Source organism: Lemur catta, chromosome X, assembly GCF_020740605.2.
Source record: "Lemur catta isolate mLemCat1 chromosome X, mLemCat1.pri, whole genome shotgun sequence".
Taxonomy (NCBI): Eukaryota; Metazoa; Chordata; class Mammalia; order Primates; family Lemuridae; genus Lemur; species Lemur catta.
In genome coordinates, this window is record NC_059155.1 from 6565832 (window position 1) to 6583455 (window position 17624).

Below are 17624 nucleotides of genomic sequence, written 5' to 3' on the forward strand. Positions count from 1 at the left end.
TGTCGCCTCCAGCATGGGGGTGCTGGGGCCCTGTATCCACCTGCCCGGCCCCCGAAGACAGTCAGCTCATACTGGGGAACCAATGCATAGGTCTTTATGAATCGCTGCCACCCTTGCCGGGCAGCTGAGGAGGAGCCAGGCTGGGTGCTGGCGGGCCTGCTCACTTGAGCGACGGTGCCCGCCACCCAACAGCTACCGCCAACCCCCCAGAGCAAAGCCTCCTTGCTCGGCTGCCTCCCAAAGGGGCTACACCAGGGCTGGCCGCGGGCAGGGGCGTGGAGCGGGGCCCCCTGTCTGGGCGGCCTCACCCTCCTCTGTACTTGCCAGACAGGGCCAGGGAGAAGCAGAGGGCTGGGGAGAGTCCCCGGCCAGGTGGCCACCGGGGGCAGGGGCAGGCCTACAGAGGCTCCACCTGCAGCACTTCAGTGTGGCTTCAAGGCCGAGTCCAGGCCCTGGGCATGGGACGCTGAGGGTGAGGCCGGGGCCCCAGGGCCACGGGAGAAGCCCTTGTTCCTGCCTAGGCGGCTACGGGGCCCGAGGCTGGGGGAGGTGGCAGATGCCAGCCCGAGGCCCTGGCAGACAGCAGTCTTCCCCAGGAGCTCCTTAAACACAGACTCCATGTTCTGCGCCACAGCCTGGCAGAGAGAGGGAGGGTGTTCAGTGAGCGCGTCCCTCATCTGCAGACCCTGCCCAGGCCTCCACCTGAGCTCCTCCCACTCCAGAAACACAGGCCTCAGCCGGCACCCTGTCACCAGGGCCCCTCCTCTCCACGGGCCACACAGTGCTGGGCACGACTGCCTGCCCCTCCTCCCTCAGCCTCCAGGCCACCTCCCCCACTCCACACCGGGTTTCCCTCTTGCCACTTTGGTGTCTCTGTCACAGTCTCCTCTGGGAACAGCAACTGCTTGGTCTAGTCCTGGAGTGGGGGCCCCTCTGCCTGGGCCCTGGGCGCACTCTCTCCCTGGCTGAGATCACATTCCCCTGCCAGCCTCGGGGACCACCAGCACGCTGGGGACTTCCAGGCGAATGTCCTCCCCTAGGGTCTCCCGGCTACCCTCCTCAGGCCTCCACTGCCTGGCTCCTGCTCCTGCGTGTCCCCCAGACCTTTCCGGGCTCCCTAGGCCTCGGGCTGGGCCACACCTGGGGCTCAGTGACTGTCCTCAGAGCTTCCGTGCTCAGCCCACCAGTGCTCACGGGGCCCATCGTACAAAGCAGGGAGCCAGGTCCCCCTACTGTGCCCCTTGCCAGCCATGTCCTGAGCCTGCTCTCTGCTCCCAGCCAGCCACCCGCTCCTGCCTCCCTGCCATCTGTCTCTCTCATCCTCCCCGGCCTGCCAAGACCCTGCCATGTCACCGCCTGGTACCTAGCCTGGCTACAGATGCCCAGGAGCCCCTTGTCCACACCAGTGCAGACAGCCTCAGCTCGAGCCTGCCACTCCCTGCTCAGGAACCAAACTCAAAGGCCAATGCGTGAGCCCCAGGCCCCTCGTCCCTGTCCCTGACTGCCCCCACCCCACCCTCTTTCCCTTCCTTGGGCTCCGCCTTGGGCTTGCTTATCTGGTGACAAGTAACCCTGAGCTGAGGCCACAGATGGCAGAGACTTGAACCCCAGGGAGGGAGGAGTTTGGTCCGTAAGGGGAGGCAGAGACCCCCAAGGAGCGGCACGCCTCACCTGCCACACGCCCAGTGTCCGCTCTCACCTTGTCCAACTCCACGTGTGGCTCTGGAGAGGCTGGGACCAAGCAGTGCCGTCTCTGCCCAGAGGGGCTCACGGTCTCGGGGAGGGCGCACGGCTCTGGCCTGCAGGGCACACACAGTGAGCCTGGCGGGGGCCCTGGTATACCAGGCCCTGACCTAACTCGGCAGTGACTCCCCCATCCTGGGGTACAGCCAGGAGAACAGGCTGTGACTCCCCCATCCCTCAGCAGCCCTCGCCTGACAACCTCCACCCCCGTGTGGCCCAGCCTGACCCCAGACCCCTCTGGCCTTCCCCGTGCTCACCGATGCGTGAACTCCAAGGCCAGGAGCCTCTCCGGACTGCTCACCGGCTCCCCTGTGGCCTGTGGCCCTGGGCCCGCCACCTGCTTCTCTGCCCTGGGGGAAGAGCAGAGTGGGGTCCTGGGGCCAGCAGCCTCAGTGCCAGCCAGAAGTGGTCAGAAATGCTCATTCTCAGGCCCAGCCCAGACCCACAGAACCTGACTTGGGATGGGGGAAGGGCAGCAACCTCGGTTTGGACAACTCCAGTGTGAGCACCTCTGGGTGAGCGCAGTGACTTCCACAGCGCACTGGGTGAAGGGCCTCGCTGGGCGACAGTCTCAGGCCTGGAGACCCAGGAGGGCAAGGCGGAACCGTGGACCATCCCCCAGGCTGGGGCCCACTCACCCCGCGGGCAGCATGATGTACTTGTGGGGAATGAGTCCCCGCGTGCCGGCATGTTCTCCTCGCCACCAGTCGCTCGAGGCGCGCTCGTGCAGCCGCAGCACGTCCCCACGTTGGAACGTCAGCTCCTGGGCCGTGCGGCCAGTGTAGGCAAAGCAGGCCACAGCCTCCACGACCCCCTCCAGGTCTGGGGAGAAGAGGGGGTCCAAGTAGGGGGTGGAGTGGGCACCCAGGGTGGGGACGGGGGCGCTCCTGCCCGACCCCTCACCATCCTCCTGCGCTGTGCTCTCGGCTTCTGGCTCTGGCTCGTTCTCCCCGGCCAGGCTCTCCAGCTGGGTGTCCCTGAGGTTTGGAGCAAAGCAAGGAGCATGAGGGGGCCTCCCCTCCATGGGACCCCCCCTAGGCAGCACCAAGACCATACCCCAGGCAGCTGGTGGAAGGCGGTGCCATGCACTTCTCGTACACAGGGCCTGGCAGCACCGTCAGGGGCGGAAAAACCTGGGCTGGCTGCACGATGAGCGTCTGCACCAGCTGGTTCACCCGGCCCTGCAGGGCCACGGGGTCCTGCCCCACCGGCACGGGCAGCAGTGTCGGCCCAAAGCACACGGCCAGGTTGTAGGGATCCATCATGTTCTCGTCGCTGTACTGGGCCAGGCTGCAGGCACACGTGGGTCATAGGCAGGGAACTCCCCCCGTGTCCCCTCCACCCCCACCACCAGCCGGCCCCCGGAAGCACTCACTGGCCGAGGAAGGCGAAGAGGTAGCGCAGCACCACTAGCACCGCCGCAGGTAGCCGGGCCAGCAGGCGGCTCACGCGCTCCACGCGCTCCGCCGCGGCCTCCAGCTCTGTGGCCAGGGCCACCCCCAGAGAGAGCCTCGTGAGTGGGGCACCACCACTAGCAAGTGGCCCTCCCACTCAGCCGGCATGGGGCCCTGGCCTCACCTGAAGTAGCTAGCAGCTCCCCAAACAGGTCCGGGGGGAAGAGCGGGGGCTCCAGGCTTCGGAAGTAGAGCTTCAGCACCCCAGCCACTGAGTCCAGGTCGTGGGCAGTGCAGCCTTCCACCAGTGGGTCCTCCCCTGCGGGCAGGTGACACGGTGGGGTGAGGAGGCAGATGGTGCACTCCCGCCTCCACCACACCCCAGCCTGCCTGTCCTTACCCCTCTCAAAGGCATCGCGGATCTCTGAGACCCGGAGCTGGGCACCCGACACCCGGAAGATGCCTTCGTGCTGCAGGCCTGCGGGAGGACACGGAGCTGGTGGGCACCAGGCCCCTCCCCCGGCCAGGTGGCCGGGGCGGCAGGAGGGCTGGGCCTTGCTTACCGTTGAGGTTAATGAAGCGGATGCAGCTCTCCACCACCAGGGGCACGGGCTGGCCTGAGCTCTGGGGACAGAGAGAGTGTTTACTTCACACACACATCTTGCCTTGTCACTCAGTGGCTTTTTATTTACCCTTAACAATAGGGGGAAAAAATAATGTCACCATAGAGGCCTAGGACGCAGTTTGTTAAATTCACTCCTAAGTGTCCAATATTTCTGATGCTATCGTAGGTAGTGCCTCGCGCCTTATTTGCAAACTATTTGTTGCTGGAATGTAGAAATGCAATCACATTCTGTATGTTGACCTTGAATCAAGTAACATTGCAAAACTCAAATTTGTTCACTTAAATAGCCCGTTGAGGCCAAGCGAGGTGGCTCACGCCTGTAATCCCAGCATTTTGGGAGGCTGAAGTGGGAGGATCCCTTAAGGTCAGGAGTTTGAGACCAGCCTGAGCAATATAGTGAGACCCTGTCTCTATAAAACATGAAATAATTAGCCGGGTCTGGTGGCACACACCTGTGGTCCCAGCTACTTGGGAGGCTTAGGTGGGAGGATCATTTGAGCCCAGGAGTTCGAGGCTGCAGTGAGCTATGATGATGCCACTGCACTCTACCCGGACAACAGAGCAAGACCCTGCCCCAATAAATAAATAAATAGCTGGTAAATTCTTTTGATTCTTTTGTTCCATATACATAATCACATCATTGCAAATGACAGTGTTATTTCTTCCTTTCTGATCTTTCTTGCTTCCCTTGTGTCACTGTCAGGGTCCCCCCGTACCATGTTGGCCATGGGCGGGGCTTGTGGACGTCTGTGCTGATCCCGCTTGCAGGGGAACCCTCAGCATCTCACCCTAGAAGCTGCGCCGTTACTAGTTAGGATGTGCCCTTCAATCAGTGGAGGCCATTGGGGAGACCAGCAGGGGCCTGAAAAAGGCCCACTCAAGAAGGGACAGTTGACTAGTGACGAAGAACGGAGGATGCTGGGGTCAAGCAGCTGCTCGGCCACGGAACATGCAGGCGGGGCTGCGAGCAGGAGGAGCGCAAGGCAAAGCACGTACCTGGATAAACTTCTCCATGTCTCCCCCAAAGAGTCTCTGGTTATACTGGGAGCTGGGGCGGGGATGGCGGCTCTTCTGGAGTTTTCTCTGTGTGTACTGGGTCCTACAGTGAACAGGAGCGGGCATGGGGCACAGGGTGCCTCATCCCCAGCCAGCCAGGCAGGGCTCTGGACCGCTTTTCCCTGGTTTTTTTTTTTTGAGACAGACTCTCACTCTGTCGCCCTGGGTAGAGTACAGTGGTGTCATCATAGCTCACTGCAGCCTCCAACTCCTGACCTCGAGCAATCCTCCCGCCTCGGCCTCCCAGAGTGCTAGGATTACAGGGGTGAGCCACCGCATCCTGCCGGGACCTCTTGAGTTATTCCAGAATTCATTGGGCAGCAGAGCTGAGCCCTGGGTCCTTGGAACAAGCCAGCCCCTCATGAAAGACTCACCAACACATCTCCCGCTCCTCCTTGTCACCTGCGGAGGAAAAAAATGCTGGTCTACCTCTCAAGCGAGAAGGCTTCAACGCACCCCAGAGGGAAAGGTGTGGCCTAGAGGCTCAGGGCCAAGGAGAGAGGCCAGGACCCTTGCTGGGTCAGTCCCCACACGCCAACCAACCTCTCTGGGTGGGGAGGAACCTGGGCTGGGCAGGGGTCGCCAGGCAGGGGAGAAGGGGGCGGTTGTGTCTCTGCCCTGGCGGAGGCAGGGAGGAGGGGCCCACCTCGTTGGATGGCCTCCTGCAGCTTCTCGTGTTTGGCCTGTAGCTTGGCAAGGACGCTCCGCCCGCTCAGGTACTCCTGGAGCTTCTGGGAAGCCCCAAGAAAAGCCCAGAGTTTTAGTCCTGGCTCCAGCCCTCCCTCTGCCCCAACCACACCCCTGCATGTCCCCTCCTCCCGCCCCGCCCGTCCCTCCCCACCGTGATGTAGAAGGTCTCAGTCTCCTGCTGCTGGCCCCGTCTCCGGCCTGCCTGCCGGGTGCCTGGGTCTGAGCTGGTGGACTTGAGGGACTCAGTGGAGGGGCTGGTCTGGAAGGAGTCAAGCACGTCCCCATCATCTGATGCCACCACCTCCAGCAGGGCCTGCAGCGTTGCCTTCAGCGTCTTGTTCACCTGGGGAGGGGACAGCACCAGGGCAGTAAGAAGTGGGGGAAGAGGTGGAGGACAGAGGAAGGGGAAGAGGAGGCCACTGCAGACCCCTGTCCCCACCCAGGCCAGCCACCCATACCTCCTCTGTCTCTATGGTCTGTCGGTCCAAGCGGCTCTGGATATTCTGGGCTCTGGGCACAATCTCATCCCGCAGTTCCATCTCAACCCGGATCTCGGCCACCTGCAAAGGGGCAGCACGCAGGGGCTGGGGGCTGGGCCTGGGCACAGAGAGCCCAGGTGTGGGAGGGGGGATGAACAGCAGACGCCCAGACCCCCGCGGCATAAGGGAACCAACACACTCCTGCTGCCTGGTGGCCGAGTACAGGACCCACAGCCCTCGCCACCTAAACTGAAGAACAGGAAGCTGTCTCCACGAGAGAAACCTATGTGCACGCCAAGACTTGTCCATGAACGTTTGTGGCAGCATTGCTCACAACAGTCCAGAGGTGCAAACGGTTCAGGTGTCTACCAACTGGTGGATGGATGGATGAGCAAACTGTGGTCTGTCCACACAGTGGACACCACGCAGCCACGAAAGGTACGAAGCCCTGCCCCACACACAGCACGGAAGGACCCCGAAAGTGTGAAGCCGTGTAGCTTACGGATCCATTCCCACCAAACGGCCGGACAGGCGAACGCAGACACCGCGGCCGGGGGAGGAGGAGGGGGAGTGTCAGCTAACGAGTACAGAGTTTCATTTTGGGATAAGGAAAATGTTCTGGAATTAGATACTGGTGATAGTTGTACAACTGTGAATATGCTAAAAACCATTGAATTGTATACTTTAAATGGGTGAATTGTATGGTATGTGAATTATATTTCAACAAAACTGTTTACTTAAAACAGAACGGCAGGCAGGCTGGGAGCAGTGGCTCATGCCTGTAATCCTCCAGCCAAGCCAGGAGGATCACTTGAGCCCAGGAGTTCGAGAGCAGCGTGGGCAATGTAACAACACCCTGTCTCTACAGAAAATGAAAAACAGCCAGGCATGGTAGCATGTGCCTGTAGTCCCAGCTACTTGGGAAGCTAAGGTGTGAGGATCACTTGAGCCCAGGAGTTCAAGGTTACAGTGAGCTATGATTGTGCCACTGCGCTCTAGCCTGGGCAACAGAGTGAGAGCCTGTCGAAAAGAAAAGAAAAGAAAAGAAAAGGAAAGAAAAGAAAAGGAAAGAAAAGAAAAGAAAAGAAAAGAAAAGAAAAGAAAAGAAAAGAAAAGAAAAGAAAAGAGAAAGAAATGCAGCATCGTGGACTGGGGAGGTGAGTCCCCCCGCAACGAGAGCTGTAGAGAGGCGGACACGGCACTGAGCAGTTCAGCAGGAAAGACTCACAACACCAATATTTGGGGCTCCCCCAACAGAAGACCTGAGTCGCTGCCCAGTCGCCCTGTGGGGCAGCCCACTGTTGACAAGCTCTGTTCACACACAGGAAATGTCTAATCTGCCCTCAGTGCCTCCTCGTAACTGTGAACTGATGGCCGAGAATCGGCCCTTGCGGGAAGCTCGACAATGGACCGCAGAGAGCAAATGCAGGAGCAGAGGGACACCAAGAAGATACTGTGTCCACAAAACAAGAATAAAGGGTTACTTTAAACAGGAATTCAGAGAACAAAACAGAACTCTTAGAAATAAAAAACATAAAAGTAAAATCTGTTTTTAATTCAACAAGAGGTTGGAAGAGATAGTGGAAGGAAATCTCTAAGAAAGCAGAATTATAAGGTATGAAAAGAGAAAACAAAAGGAAATTAGAGAATCAACTCATGAGGTCCAATATCCACTACCAAGCATCGCCAAAGAGAGAGAAAAGGAAATTAAGGGGAGGGCATTATCAAAGGAATAATACAAGCCCTAAATCTCAGGACATAACTTTCCAGATGCACAGGACCCACTGGCTGCCCAGCACCATGAAGTAAAAAGGACGCCCAAGGCTTATCGTCATGAAATGCTACAACAGGGTGGGAGGGAGAAAAATCACAGGTCACGTGCAAAACTTCAGAGATTGGAATGGCATTGGACTTCGCAGCTGCAATCCTGAAAGCTTGAAGACAAAGAAGTCATGCCTTTAACATCCTAAAGTGAAAATAACTTTCACCCTTGAACTCTACACCATCCAAACTACCAATCAATTGCAAGGACAATATACATTTTCAGATGCACAAAGCCAGGAAACCACTGTGGGAGGCATCCACCAAAATGAAGCTGAAAAAACAAGAAAGATGCAGACATGGCATCCAGGAAACACAGGATCCAATGCAGGAGGAGCAGCAGGATTTCTTGGGGCGATGGGGGTGGGATCCCCAGGCAGCAGCTTTGCAGGAGGCCGAGAAGTCAAGCAGTGCACGCCGCAGGACTCCAGGGAGGGTGCAGAGGAGACAGGAGTGCCTGGTGTGGAGACAGCCCTGGGAGGCCTGATCTGGCCAAGACTGTGGGCATGAGGTGGCAATGAGCACATAGCAATGAGCATGTGCTGGTGATAATGACCTAGAAAGCTAAGCAGCATTCTAAGATGGGGCAATTATTAATTCCAGAAGAAAATGCAAAGTTGTCCAAGGAAGGACAAGTAATCCTAATACAGTACATGGCTCAGCTGGGAACAGTATTTATTGTCAGCATAATTTTTTTTCTTGCATTGTCACCCAGGCTGGAGAGCAGTGGTGAGATCATGGCTCACTGCAGCCTTGAACTCCTGGGCTGAAGAGATCCTCCCGCCTCAGCCTCCCGAGTATCTGGGACTACAGGCATGAGCCACCGCATCAGGCCTGTTTGTCATCATAATGTAAACACTGAATGTTAATTTAGCCAAAAATTCTGGGATGAATGCACTGGGAGAATGAGACGGGGACTCGTGTGCGCAGCCATGGGGGACGATGGTGGTGGAAGACGGCGGAGCCCACCTGTGGCTGTTTCTGGGGGTGGGAGATAGGAACGGGGAGGGTTAGAGAATGGCTGCATGCCTTTGTAAGCCCTGGGTAATGTTGGACTTTTTAAACTATGTTACTTTGGTCAAAATACAGAATAAATCAAGTTTTGGCCAGGCCCGATGGCTCACGCCTGTAGGATTAGCACTCTGGGAAGCCGAGGAGAAAGGACTGCTTGAGCTTAGGAGTTCAGACCAGAATAAATCAAGTTCCAAGTCAGCCCCAAAGGTGCCTCAGGTAATCCCAGCCCACACTCAATGCCCATTAGGATAACCTGTTGAAGCAAAAAACAACGCAAGGGACAAGTAAAAAGATGCCTAATCGTATCTTACTGCTTGTACGGTCCATTTCCTCCCACGTTTATATTGTGAAAGTTTTAAAACATACAGAAACATTGCAAGAACAGTATGTGGACAGCTACCTAGCCACCCATCACCAAGCGTCAACAGCTAATACTGTGGCCGTTGTGGGCACGTGTGTAGGCTGTACCCTCCGACAATGGGCTCTTGCAAATGGAAGCGAGAAACCTTCTCTAGTGAGCTGCATTCGCCCAAAGCCAAGTGTGAATCATGTGACCAACCCACCATTACAGTGAAGACCAGAGAATGCAAAGCCCTTTGGAACCATGCTCGGGGAATTCAGGGCAGCAGGGGGTGACCCTCACCTCATCCCCCTCATGGGGCTGGTAGTCAAAACGTAGTGGAGGACAGAAGGCGGTGGCATGCACCTCGAGCACCTTGGCCTTGTCCCCTGGGGGATCCAGGGCTTCCAGAGCTTCCTCCAGGCTGCTCAGGCCCTGCCTCTGGGAGGCCTGGGTGCGGCTCTCAGCAGCCGTGTAGCTCCGGAGCACCTGCCCCAGGGCCAAGTGGAACCCTGTGTCACAGCACTGAGGAGGAAGCAAGGAGACATTCGGGTGGGCCCTGGGCTGTGGCCTCTGAGCCCAGGTGTGCTGGGCACCTCTCTCTGCCCGCCCACTGAGGACTCACGTCCATGAGGTCCAAGACGTCATGCAAATAGTAGTTGCTGACAGCGGCGTTGACGCTGGCCAGGCTGAGCAGGTACTCGTTGCGAGCCTTTGTGCACTTGAGTTTGTGCTCCAAGAACTTGGCCTGACGCTACTCAAGACAAAGCAAGTGCAGCAGGGTCACCGGCTTGGCTGGCCTACCCCCATCTCCGGTCTCCCATGTAACATCCAGCCCTCCCCTTGCCCTGTGGACAACTACACCCCGTGTCCCACAGGCCCCTCAAACTCAGTGCAGCCCAGAAGTCCTGCAGGGAGGCACTGGAGGGCACTCTGAGTACCACAGCAGGGGAGCTTCCCAAACCCAACCCCACTCTGTCACTGCCCCCAAGAACATTCGAAGATGCCCAACTCCCTCCTCTGCTCCCAGAGTCTCAGGCCAGCAGCCCCAGTCCCACCTCACCTGGGCCCAGACCACTGCACTCTGCCCCACCTAGCTTGGTGGCTCCCTCCTGGCATTTCCCAACCCCCCCAGTCTCTCTTCAGGGGCCACCTCGAATGCTCTTTCTACTTGCACGTCACCCAATCACCCATCCTAAGTGTCTTCATGGCACAGCCGGAAGGCAGGGCTGTGGGGGAACCAGCTTGGAGCCCGGGCATGGGGAGGGGGGTGGGGGGGGCAGACGGCATGGGGCTGTCTCGGGCCTAGTGACTGTTCTCCTCCCCGCTTGTCTCTCAGGCCAATGGAGCCTTCTATATTCAATCCCTGTAACCCAATGGCATTGTCCTGCCACTACCACCCCTAGCTTGGGGACCCGTCTAGAGCCAGGAGGGCTGGCTGGGCCAGGGCCCTGCCCCCATCCAGCTCTGGCTTCCCCCTGCACATGGCAGGCCCCAGTGAGGGCCGGGGACTCTCAGGGACAAAGGAAAGGAGCCAGGGCCTTCAGAGACAGATAGGCAGACGGCCCAGAGCCCGCAGGCTGAGTCCAAGGTGCCCCCCAGGCCCACCTTCTCCACCAGCCGCCCTCCCTTCTTGAGGGAGCTCTTGCGCAGTGGCCCTGCCTCGGTGGTGACGGCAGTGGTGGCAGGGGGACTCCGGCCTGCCCGCTTCTCCTCCTGCCGCTCGGCTTCACGGAGCTTGGCCTCGGCATTCATGCTCTCTGTGTGGTATACCTGGTATGTCTTCTTGGCCTGCAGGGAGGCCCAAGGCAAGGCAGCCCGCTGAGGGCCGCGGCCACAGCCAGCCCCTCCTCCCCACCCCCTGCAGTCCGGGACTCAGACCTGAGCTGGGCAATCCCACATGAGCACTCAGCCCTGCGCCAGGAGCAGGGTGCTGGGGCCTAGAGAGAGGGCGCCGTGGCCCCGGCCCCCCAAACCCAAGTCTCCCCTGGGCACCTGCTTCTCCTTAAGCCTGGCTTGGGGATGTGTGATGGCGTGGGGGTGTCCTCGCCTCCCTCGGATTGGCGTTTCTCCCTGGGCCATCGAGGCGGGCCCTTCCCCTGCCGTGTCCTCACCGTCTGGAGCTCTGAGACCACCTCCATGAGCTCATCCTGCAGCTGTTGCTCCAGATCCTTACTCTAGGGGTGGAGGGGGGAGTGTGACCACAGCACTGCCCCAGTGCAGCACCTGCCACAGTCCTGGGATGACCCACTGTGCCTCAGCTTGGCACTCAAGGCTCCGCCCAGCTCAAGCCTGTTCTGCCTCATGCCCTCCTGGCCTCCCGTGCCCTCCCCATGGCAGCACCTCTGGATTGAGCCCCATGGACTGCCCCTACTAGACCCTGAAGCCTCCAACACCTCTCATGGCCCAGGACAAGAGCCACACCTTCCTCACGATGCGCCCCACGTCCTCCGAGATGTGGCTCAAGCGCTGGGCCAGGGGCCCACCCAGCGCCTCACTGAGGGCAGCACTCTCCCGGCTCTGCTGCCGCGTCTGCTGCAGCAACACAGCCCAGCAGTGCAAGGGCGACAGGAGGGACGGCTCCTTCCTGGAGGCAAAGGGGCACTCAGACGGAGGAGTGGGAGCCTCGGGCCCTGCCATGGCCATCGCGCAGCGTGTTGCCTACCGGAAGCTTTGGTGCTCCCGGCTGCTGCCCCCCAGGCGGCCCCCGCGGCTGGAGAAGCGCTCGGCCAGCTTGTCCAGGCCCCGGGAGTACTCCAGCTCCACCTCGGCGCGGCGCCGCATGAACTCGGCCAGCTCCTGCAGCAGCTCCCGCCGCAGCTCGCCCTGCAGCTCCAGGCAGCGCAGCTGCTCGCTCAGCTGCCAGCGCATCTCTGCAGAGGGGACCACGGCTCAGGCCCCGCCAGCAGCGTGGGGTGGGAGAGACAGAGACACGCAGACAGCCGTCCCATTTGCCCTGAGGGCACCGTCGTACCTAGCCTAGGCTAAGAGCTGGAGCTAAAAGAGGAGGAAGGAGGCAGGAAGTTCTGGGCTCGCCTGTCCTGCTGGGCTCGGGGAAGGCTCCTGCGAAAGGGACCTCTGTGAGGAGGCTAAAGGAAAATGGCTAGACCCAACTGGTTGAGGAGGAAGGGGAAGGGTGTCCCACAGGGAGGCGAGAGCTATGCAAAGGCCCAGGGATGAGAGGCAGCATGGCAGCTCTGGGAAGGCTGAAGCCGTTCATGATGGGCGGGACAAGGCCACCCAATACCCATCCCTCCCTGGTTCCTGGAAAGCCCCTGATAGTTTCCCCTGCCACTTCCTTCCCCTGGGGTACCCAGGACCCCGGGTGCAGCAGCCTCCCCACAAACACACAGATATACAGGGCTGCTCGGGCGAGGCTGCTGCGGTGCTCTGCTGAACCTGCAGGGAAAGGACAGTCCCCCAGTGAGGCCCTGATATGTGGAGGGATGGGCAGATTGGCCTGTGTCTTCTGTCCCCAGTCCCCCACCCTGCCCCCCACTCCACTGGCCTTCTGACACCTTATCACTGGCTTGATTTGGCAATGCTGCTTCCTCCATACAGACCTAAAGCAAAGAACTGCCTGCCTGACAAGCGTAAGCAACCTGCTGAAAAACGCTTTTGCCACCCACCGAGTGCCCAGGCAAGCACTGAGTAAACAAGACACTGTCTTGGCTTCTGGCAGGCAGACTGCCCACTTACCAATCTCCGTCCACATCCCCAGGGAGGGACATTAATTGATTTTTACATTTATCAGAATGTTGATTATGCACCCATTTTGTGGCAGGCACATTCTAGATACAGTGGCAAAGAGGGCTGGCCAAGCACCTGCCCTCCAGGAGCTGGGACTGGAATGGGGCACAGATAGCAAGGGGACAGCCACATGCTAGAATGTCCAGGAGCAACGGGCGCTGAGAAGACAAACACACAGTCATGGTCAGAATGGGAGGCGGGGGCAGGGAGGTTCTCTTAGCAGAGGATGGGCAACAGCGAGCAACGCAGCCAGTTAGAATAGGAGGCTGGAGCTGGCTGTGCCGGGGCAGGCGAGGGCAGGTGGCACAGAGCCTGTGGTCTCTGGAGGGCTCACAGCTGGACTCTGAGGGAGGGGGCGCCACAGCAGCAGAGTGATGTAGTCTGCCTTTGCTTTAGGGCCCCTCCCTGCCCGGTGGAGCCCAAGTTGCAGCTACTGCACTAATCCAGGCAAAAGACAGCGTGGGCTCAGAGCAGGGAGCCAGGGTGGAGGCAGGACCTGGGCTGGCTGTTCGCTGTCCCACCAGTCATTTCCTGGGGGCTGTTGCATGGGGCCTCCCCATCTCTCATCATCCTCTGATTTCCTCTTGGAGAGTGTCCCCTCCCTATTCTCAGACCCTGGGGTTCAGCGGGGTTGACCTCTCACTCCCTGACTCCAGCCGCTCCCCTCCCAGCCCCCACCAGCCTGGCCGGGTGATGGGCCCAGGGGCCCCAGCCCTAACCCTCCCACTGGAATTACTTTCCACACTGGGTAGGGGAAGCCTGGGGAGGAGGGTACTTCCCGAAAGCGACAGCAATGCAGTGCAGGGCAGAGCCCCCAACGCCAAGTGAGAGAGGGAACGAGTCTCCTCATGCCACCCAAGGTACACCATCAGGGTAACATTTTGGGGGGATAAAAGTAAATCTCATTTCATTTCAAGAAAGGCCTCAGATGACTGGGCTCACCTCACCTTCCCTCTGGAGCCTGTCCCACCCTGTGCTGCCCTCCTGGAGGAATGCGATCCCTGGGGCCCAAGAACAGCAGACCCAACCCCGGCCTTTGTTCTTCCCTGCCAGCAGTGAAAGAAAGCCGAGTGGAAGCCGTGGCTGGGCCCAGATCCATGCGCGCTGGCTGGTGTCAGGTAGAAGGCTGGTGAATTGCAAGCCAGTTGCATTCATGGCCTTCCCAGGGAGCACACGCAGCTGGTGCCTAGCCCCCAGCCCCTGGGCTGTGCCACTGCAGACTTTCCAGATCTCGGCTCAGACGCAAAGTCATAAGAGAACCCTTCCCTGACCTCTCCCCAAACCAGGTCTGGCCCTCCTGCCACCCGCTTCATGGCTCCCTGCACTTTCCCTTCGTAGTGGTTTTCATCACTGAAACTCATCATGTGCTCAGTTGTCTACTTTATGTCTCCCCCACTAGATCTGTGAGCCACATGAGGGCAGGGACTGGTTCTCTCTTGTTCAGCAGTATATTCCCAGGGCCCGGGACAGAACAGCTGTATACAAAATGTCTGGCAAAAGGAGAGCTAGAACCCACGGATGCTTGATTACAGAGCTGGGCCTCAGGCCCCACCGACACTTCCTGTGAACAAGGCATTCGGTCTCACTTCTGCTGACAAGCAAAACAGAAGAGAAGATGGCCTCCCAAACCAGGACTATGCTGACCTTTCAGAATTTAGGGTGTCGAGACAGTGACCCTATTTTTCTAGCATGGTAGGAAGTTTTATGGGGGGTGGGGGGGTGGGATGGAGACGCAGAGCAAGTAAAGAACATCCTAGACCTGCGGTCCCCAAGCCCAGGCTGCCCGGTACCAGTCTGTGACCTGTCAGGAAATGGGCTGCGCATCTCCGCCTGAGCTCCGCACCCCTCCCCCAGCCGCCACACTCCCCAGCCCCCAGCCCCGTCCGTGGAAAGATTGTCTTCCATGAAACAGGTCCCTGGTGCCAAAATGGTTGGGGACCACTGTCTTAAACAGTCTTGCTCAAACCCCAATTTTTCAGTGTGAATTAACTGACCCCCATTTCCTGACTGCAGAGTTTTCAAAGTCCTTCAGATGCACGGCAGTTTGGGGAAGCAGGATGGGGATCACTATCCCCATCTGAGCAATGATGACACCTGGCTTACCCTGTGCAACCACCTCAAACTGGCTCTGCACGCAGGCTGCCTCTCCCAAAGGCGGATAACTGCGGCGCACTTGCGTATAGATTGCTTGTGCTGAATAATTATGTTGGAACCTGCATCTCTGGGTTGGAAGGTACTTCAAGGGTCATTTCATTCTACCTCCGAGGAGCTGTAGTGCTGTGACCACGGGCAAGTCACTGTACCTCTCTGAGCTTGTTTCTGTAGTCAGTAAAACAGAGCTCTTGAGAGAATGCAGGGGTCAGACATCTGAAGGCCCATGGGAACAGCTGGCGCTTAGGTGCTGCCTTCTTTCCTTTGCAAAGTTACCATGTCCTGAGTAAGACTGGCAGAAGCTGTTGGCTAAGAGTTTGCAAAGCTGATTTGCATGTGATTTGCACAGGGCTGTTTATCAGAACCCAAAGAGGTTTGATTTCAGGAGGCTGAGAAGCCAACCCTGTTGAATCTCTGAAGCCAAGATTCATTCCACCAGCTTGGCCCAGAGACATTGGCCCTCGCCTCTGAGCCACCTCAGTGCCAAGGGGAGGCCAAAGGTGCTGGGGCTCTAAGGACTGCAGTGGTGTCAGGGCAAGGTGCTCACCAATATACCAATCTACTCACTTCGACTCCCTTACCCCTCCCCAAAGTCAAGGTGGTTGATTTCACTTGAGCTAAAATGCCGCCTTCTTGGGGGGCACCTTGGTGCACCTGGTCCCCCCTTCCGTGAGACCACCAGCGTGTCCACTGAGCCTCAAGTAGGGAGGGGGATGGCAGGCGGTTGAAGCCAAAGGACAAGGGAGGTGGGCGGGAGGCTCGGCTCCCTTCACCTCCTCCTCCAGAGGTCGCTGGGGGAGAGCTGCGCCAGGCCAGCTGCCGACACTTGGGGTCCCTCACTACCCAGCGCCCTCTCACCTTTGACTTGCGTCTCATACTCAGCCTGCAGCCCCCGCTCCCGCCGCAGCTTCCCGTGCCCGGCCATGGTGGCCGGGCCGCGCCGTCAAAACCCGCTGCTCCCACGCGGCCACCAGCGGGCCGGGCGCCAGGACCTGGGTCCCTCCAGCCAGCACCCTGCGCCGGCTCCGCCCCGCCCCGCCCTCAGGGCTGCTCCCAGTGGGGCGGGGCGGCCCAGGCCCAGCATTGCCTGCAAGGGGCTCCTGGGGGCAGGGAACCCCTCGAGCCCCACTGTGTCCCAGGGCTTGTCACCCCCTGCCAATGGGCCTGCACCTAGGCTGCCTTGTGCCCAAAAGCCCCATTGCGAAGCAGCCAGGGCAGATGTCCCCAAGGTGTCCAGCAAGCTGGTATCCTCGGCTGCCAACCCCCCAACTCCAGAAGGCTCTCTCTGGTGACCACTGCCAGACTGCACCCTTCTTCACACATGGCTACTGACCCACAATACCAGTGGGCATTAACACCATAGCTGCTCCAGGCCCTGGGCTCCCTCTGGGTAACTTGCTTCCCCTAGACATCCGATGGGGCCTCCCTTCCCAAGTCACAACCCTGAGAGAGGCCCAAGGAGCCTTGAGAGCTGAGGTGGGAAGTTTCAGAGGAGGGGTGAGGGTGGGGGGAGGAACCTCAGCAGCTGTTGTTCCCTCCAGGCCCCCTTGGGGGAAGGGAGCAGGGTTCAGCCACGGTTCCCCTTCTGCTCAGCCCCATAGGGGGAACAAGCCCCATTTCCCCATAGGCGGTTACCACTTCCTGCTGCCGGAAGAGACTCTTCTGCCTCCTTTCCCCTGCAGCTTGCACCTGCCCTGTCCTAGGCCTGGGGGTGGAGAGAGTCCCCCCAGATCAAGGTCTTAGCTAGGCTGGGGGCAAGTCTTAGGGCCTCCTTCACCCAGAGCACCCCTCTCTACCACAAAGCAGCAGCTTCTCTCCAGTAAATTGGGAAGGCAGGTTGTGGGCGGCAGGCAGACTAGACAACTGTCTTCAGTTTGGTGGGAGGGAAATTCCTGGGGTACAGATGGTAGGAGAGGTGCAAAGCACTTAGGCACTGGTGTGTGTGTGTGTGTCAGGGAGACAGGCCTGCAGGCACTAGTGCAGGGATCCAGGCATGTGTATGCATGGACGTCAAAGTCAGGCTCTGTGCAAATGTGGGCAAACATGACCTTGACCTGCGGATCTGGCGGGGAGGGGAGGCTGTGCAGGTACTTCCTGCCTTTCAACTAAGAGCAATTCTCTTGCCCAGAAGGAAAAAACACACTCCTTCAGCTCCCCGCCCCCTTCAGCTCACTTCCAAGGCTCTTCTCTAAGATACCATGTGTCCACAGGGCCTGGGGCTTCAAGGCCTGGGTGCTGGCCAGACCCTGGCAAGCCCAGAACCTGGATGGACTTCCAGCAGCTGGCCCCAGAAGTACCAATGTTCAAATTCTCCAGCAAGGCCAGCGAGCCCCAACCCCCTCCCACAACAGGCACAGGCACCCCCACACCTTAACCCGCTCTTGTGTCAGGAGAGACGCGTCCTGCGCCCCACCGCTGCCTCAGGCCAAGAGGAACCAGGGACTCCTGCCCCTCCCTAGCTAACCAACACACCCCGCCCACCCCCTAGCCCTCCATCGGAGCCCAGACTGGTCCCCGAAGGTCCCTCATTCATCCAGCAGAGCCAGGCACAGGGCTTAAGC

At 59.2% G+C, this 17624-nt stretch overlaps 1 protein-coding gene across 4 annotated transcripts; it reads right to left on the reverse strand.

Annotated features, from left to right (window-relative positions):
• Positions 1-69: 69 nt before the first annotated feature.
• ARHGAP4 (Rho GTPase activating protein 4) lies at positions 70-16111 on the reverse strand. 4 transcript variants are annotated; one of them, XM_045538198.1, is made up of 22 exons: positions 15922-16111; positions 11828-12035; positions 11587-11749; positions 11277-11339; positions 10771-10953; positions 9788-9916; positions 9466-9687; positions 5967-6068; positions 5660-5851; positions 5465-5549; positions 5193-5220; positions 4759-4861; positions 3701-3761; positions 3538-3615; positions 3322-3456; positions 3119-3224; positions 2800-3033; positions 2647-2720; positions 2382-2565; positions 2001-2093; positions 1700-1799; positions 70-635 (listed from the first exon to the last, which is right to left on the reverse strand). In XM_045538198.1, exons 1-22 carry the CDS (start codon positions 15986-15988, stop codon positions 423-425), a joined length of 2823 nt encoding a protein of 940 aa, XP_045394154.1. In that variant the 5' UTR covers positions 15989-16111; the 3' UTR covers positions 70-422. The 4 variants fall into 4 exon arrangements, with proteins under 4 accessions (XP_045394154.1, XP_045394155.1, XP_045394156.1 ...); XM_045538199.1 differs by lacking the exon at positions 11277-11339 and having other exon boundaries at positions 15922-16079; XM_045538200.1 differs by lacking the exons at positions 11277-11339; positions 11587-11749; positions 11828-12035; positions 15922-16111 and adding an exon at positions 11158-11268.
• Positions 16112-17624: the final 1513 nt, after the last annotated feature.

Excerpts from the sequence above, each read along its gene's own strand:
- ARHGAP4 (XM_045538198.1), bottom strand. The coding sequence starts at position 15,988 with ATGGCCGGGCACGGGAAGCTGCGGCGGGAGCGGGGGCTGCAGGCTGAG. Across the intron at positions 2,094-2,381 it reads TACATCATGCTGCCCGCGGG|GGCAGAGAAGCAGGTGGCGG; the intron begins GTGAGTGGGCCC and ends CTCTTCCCCCAG. Across the intron at positions 636-1,699 it reads CACACGTGGAGTTGGACAAG|GCTGTGGCGCAGAACATGGA; the intron begins GTGAGAGCGGAC and ends TCTCTCTGCCAG.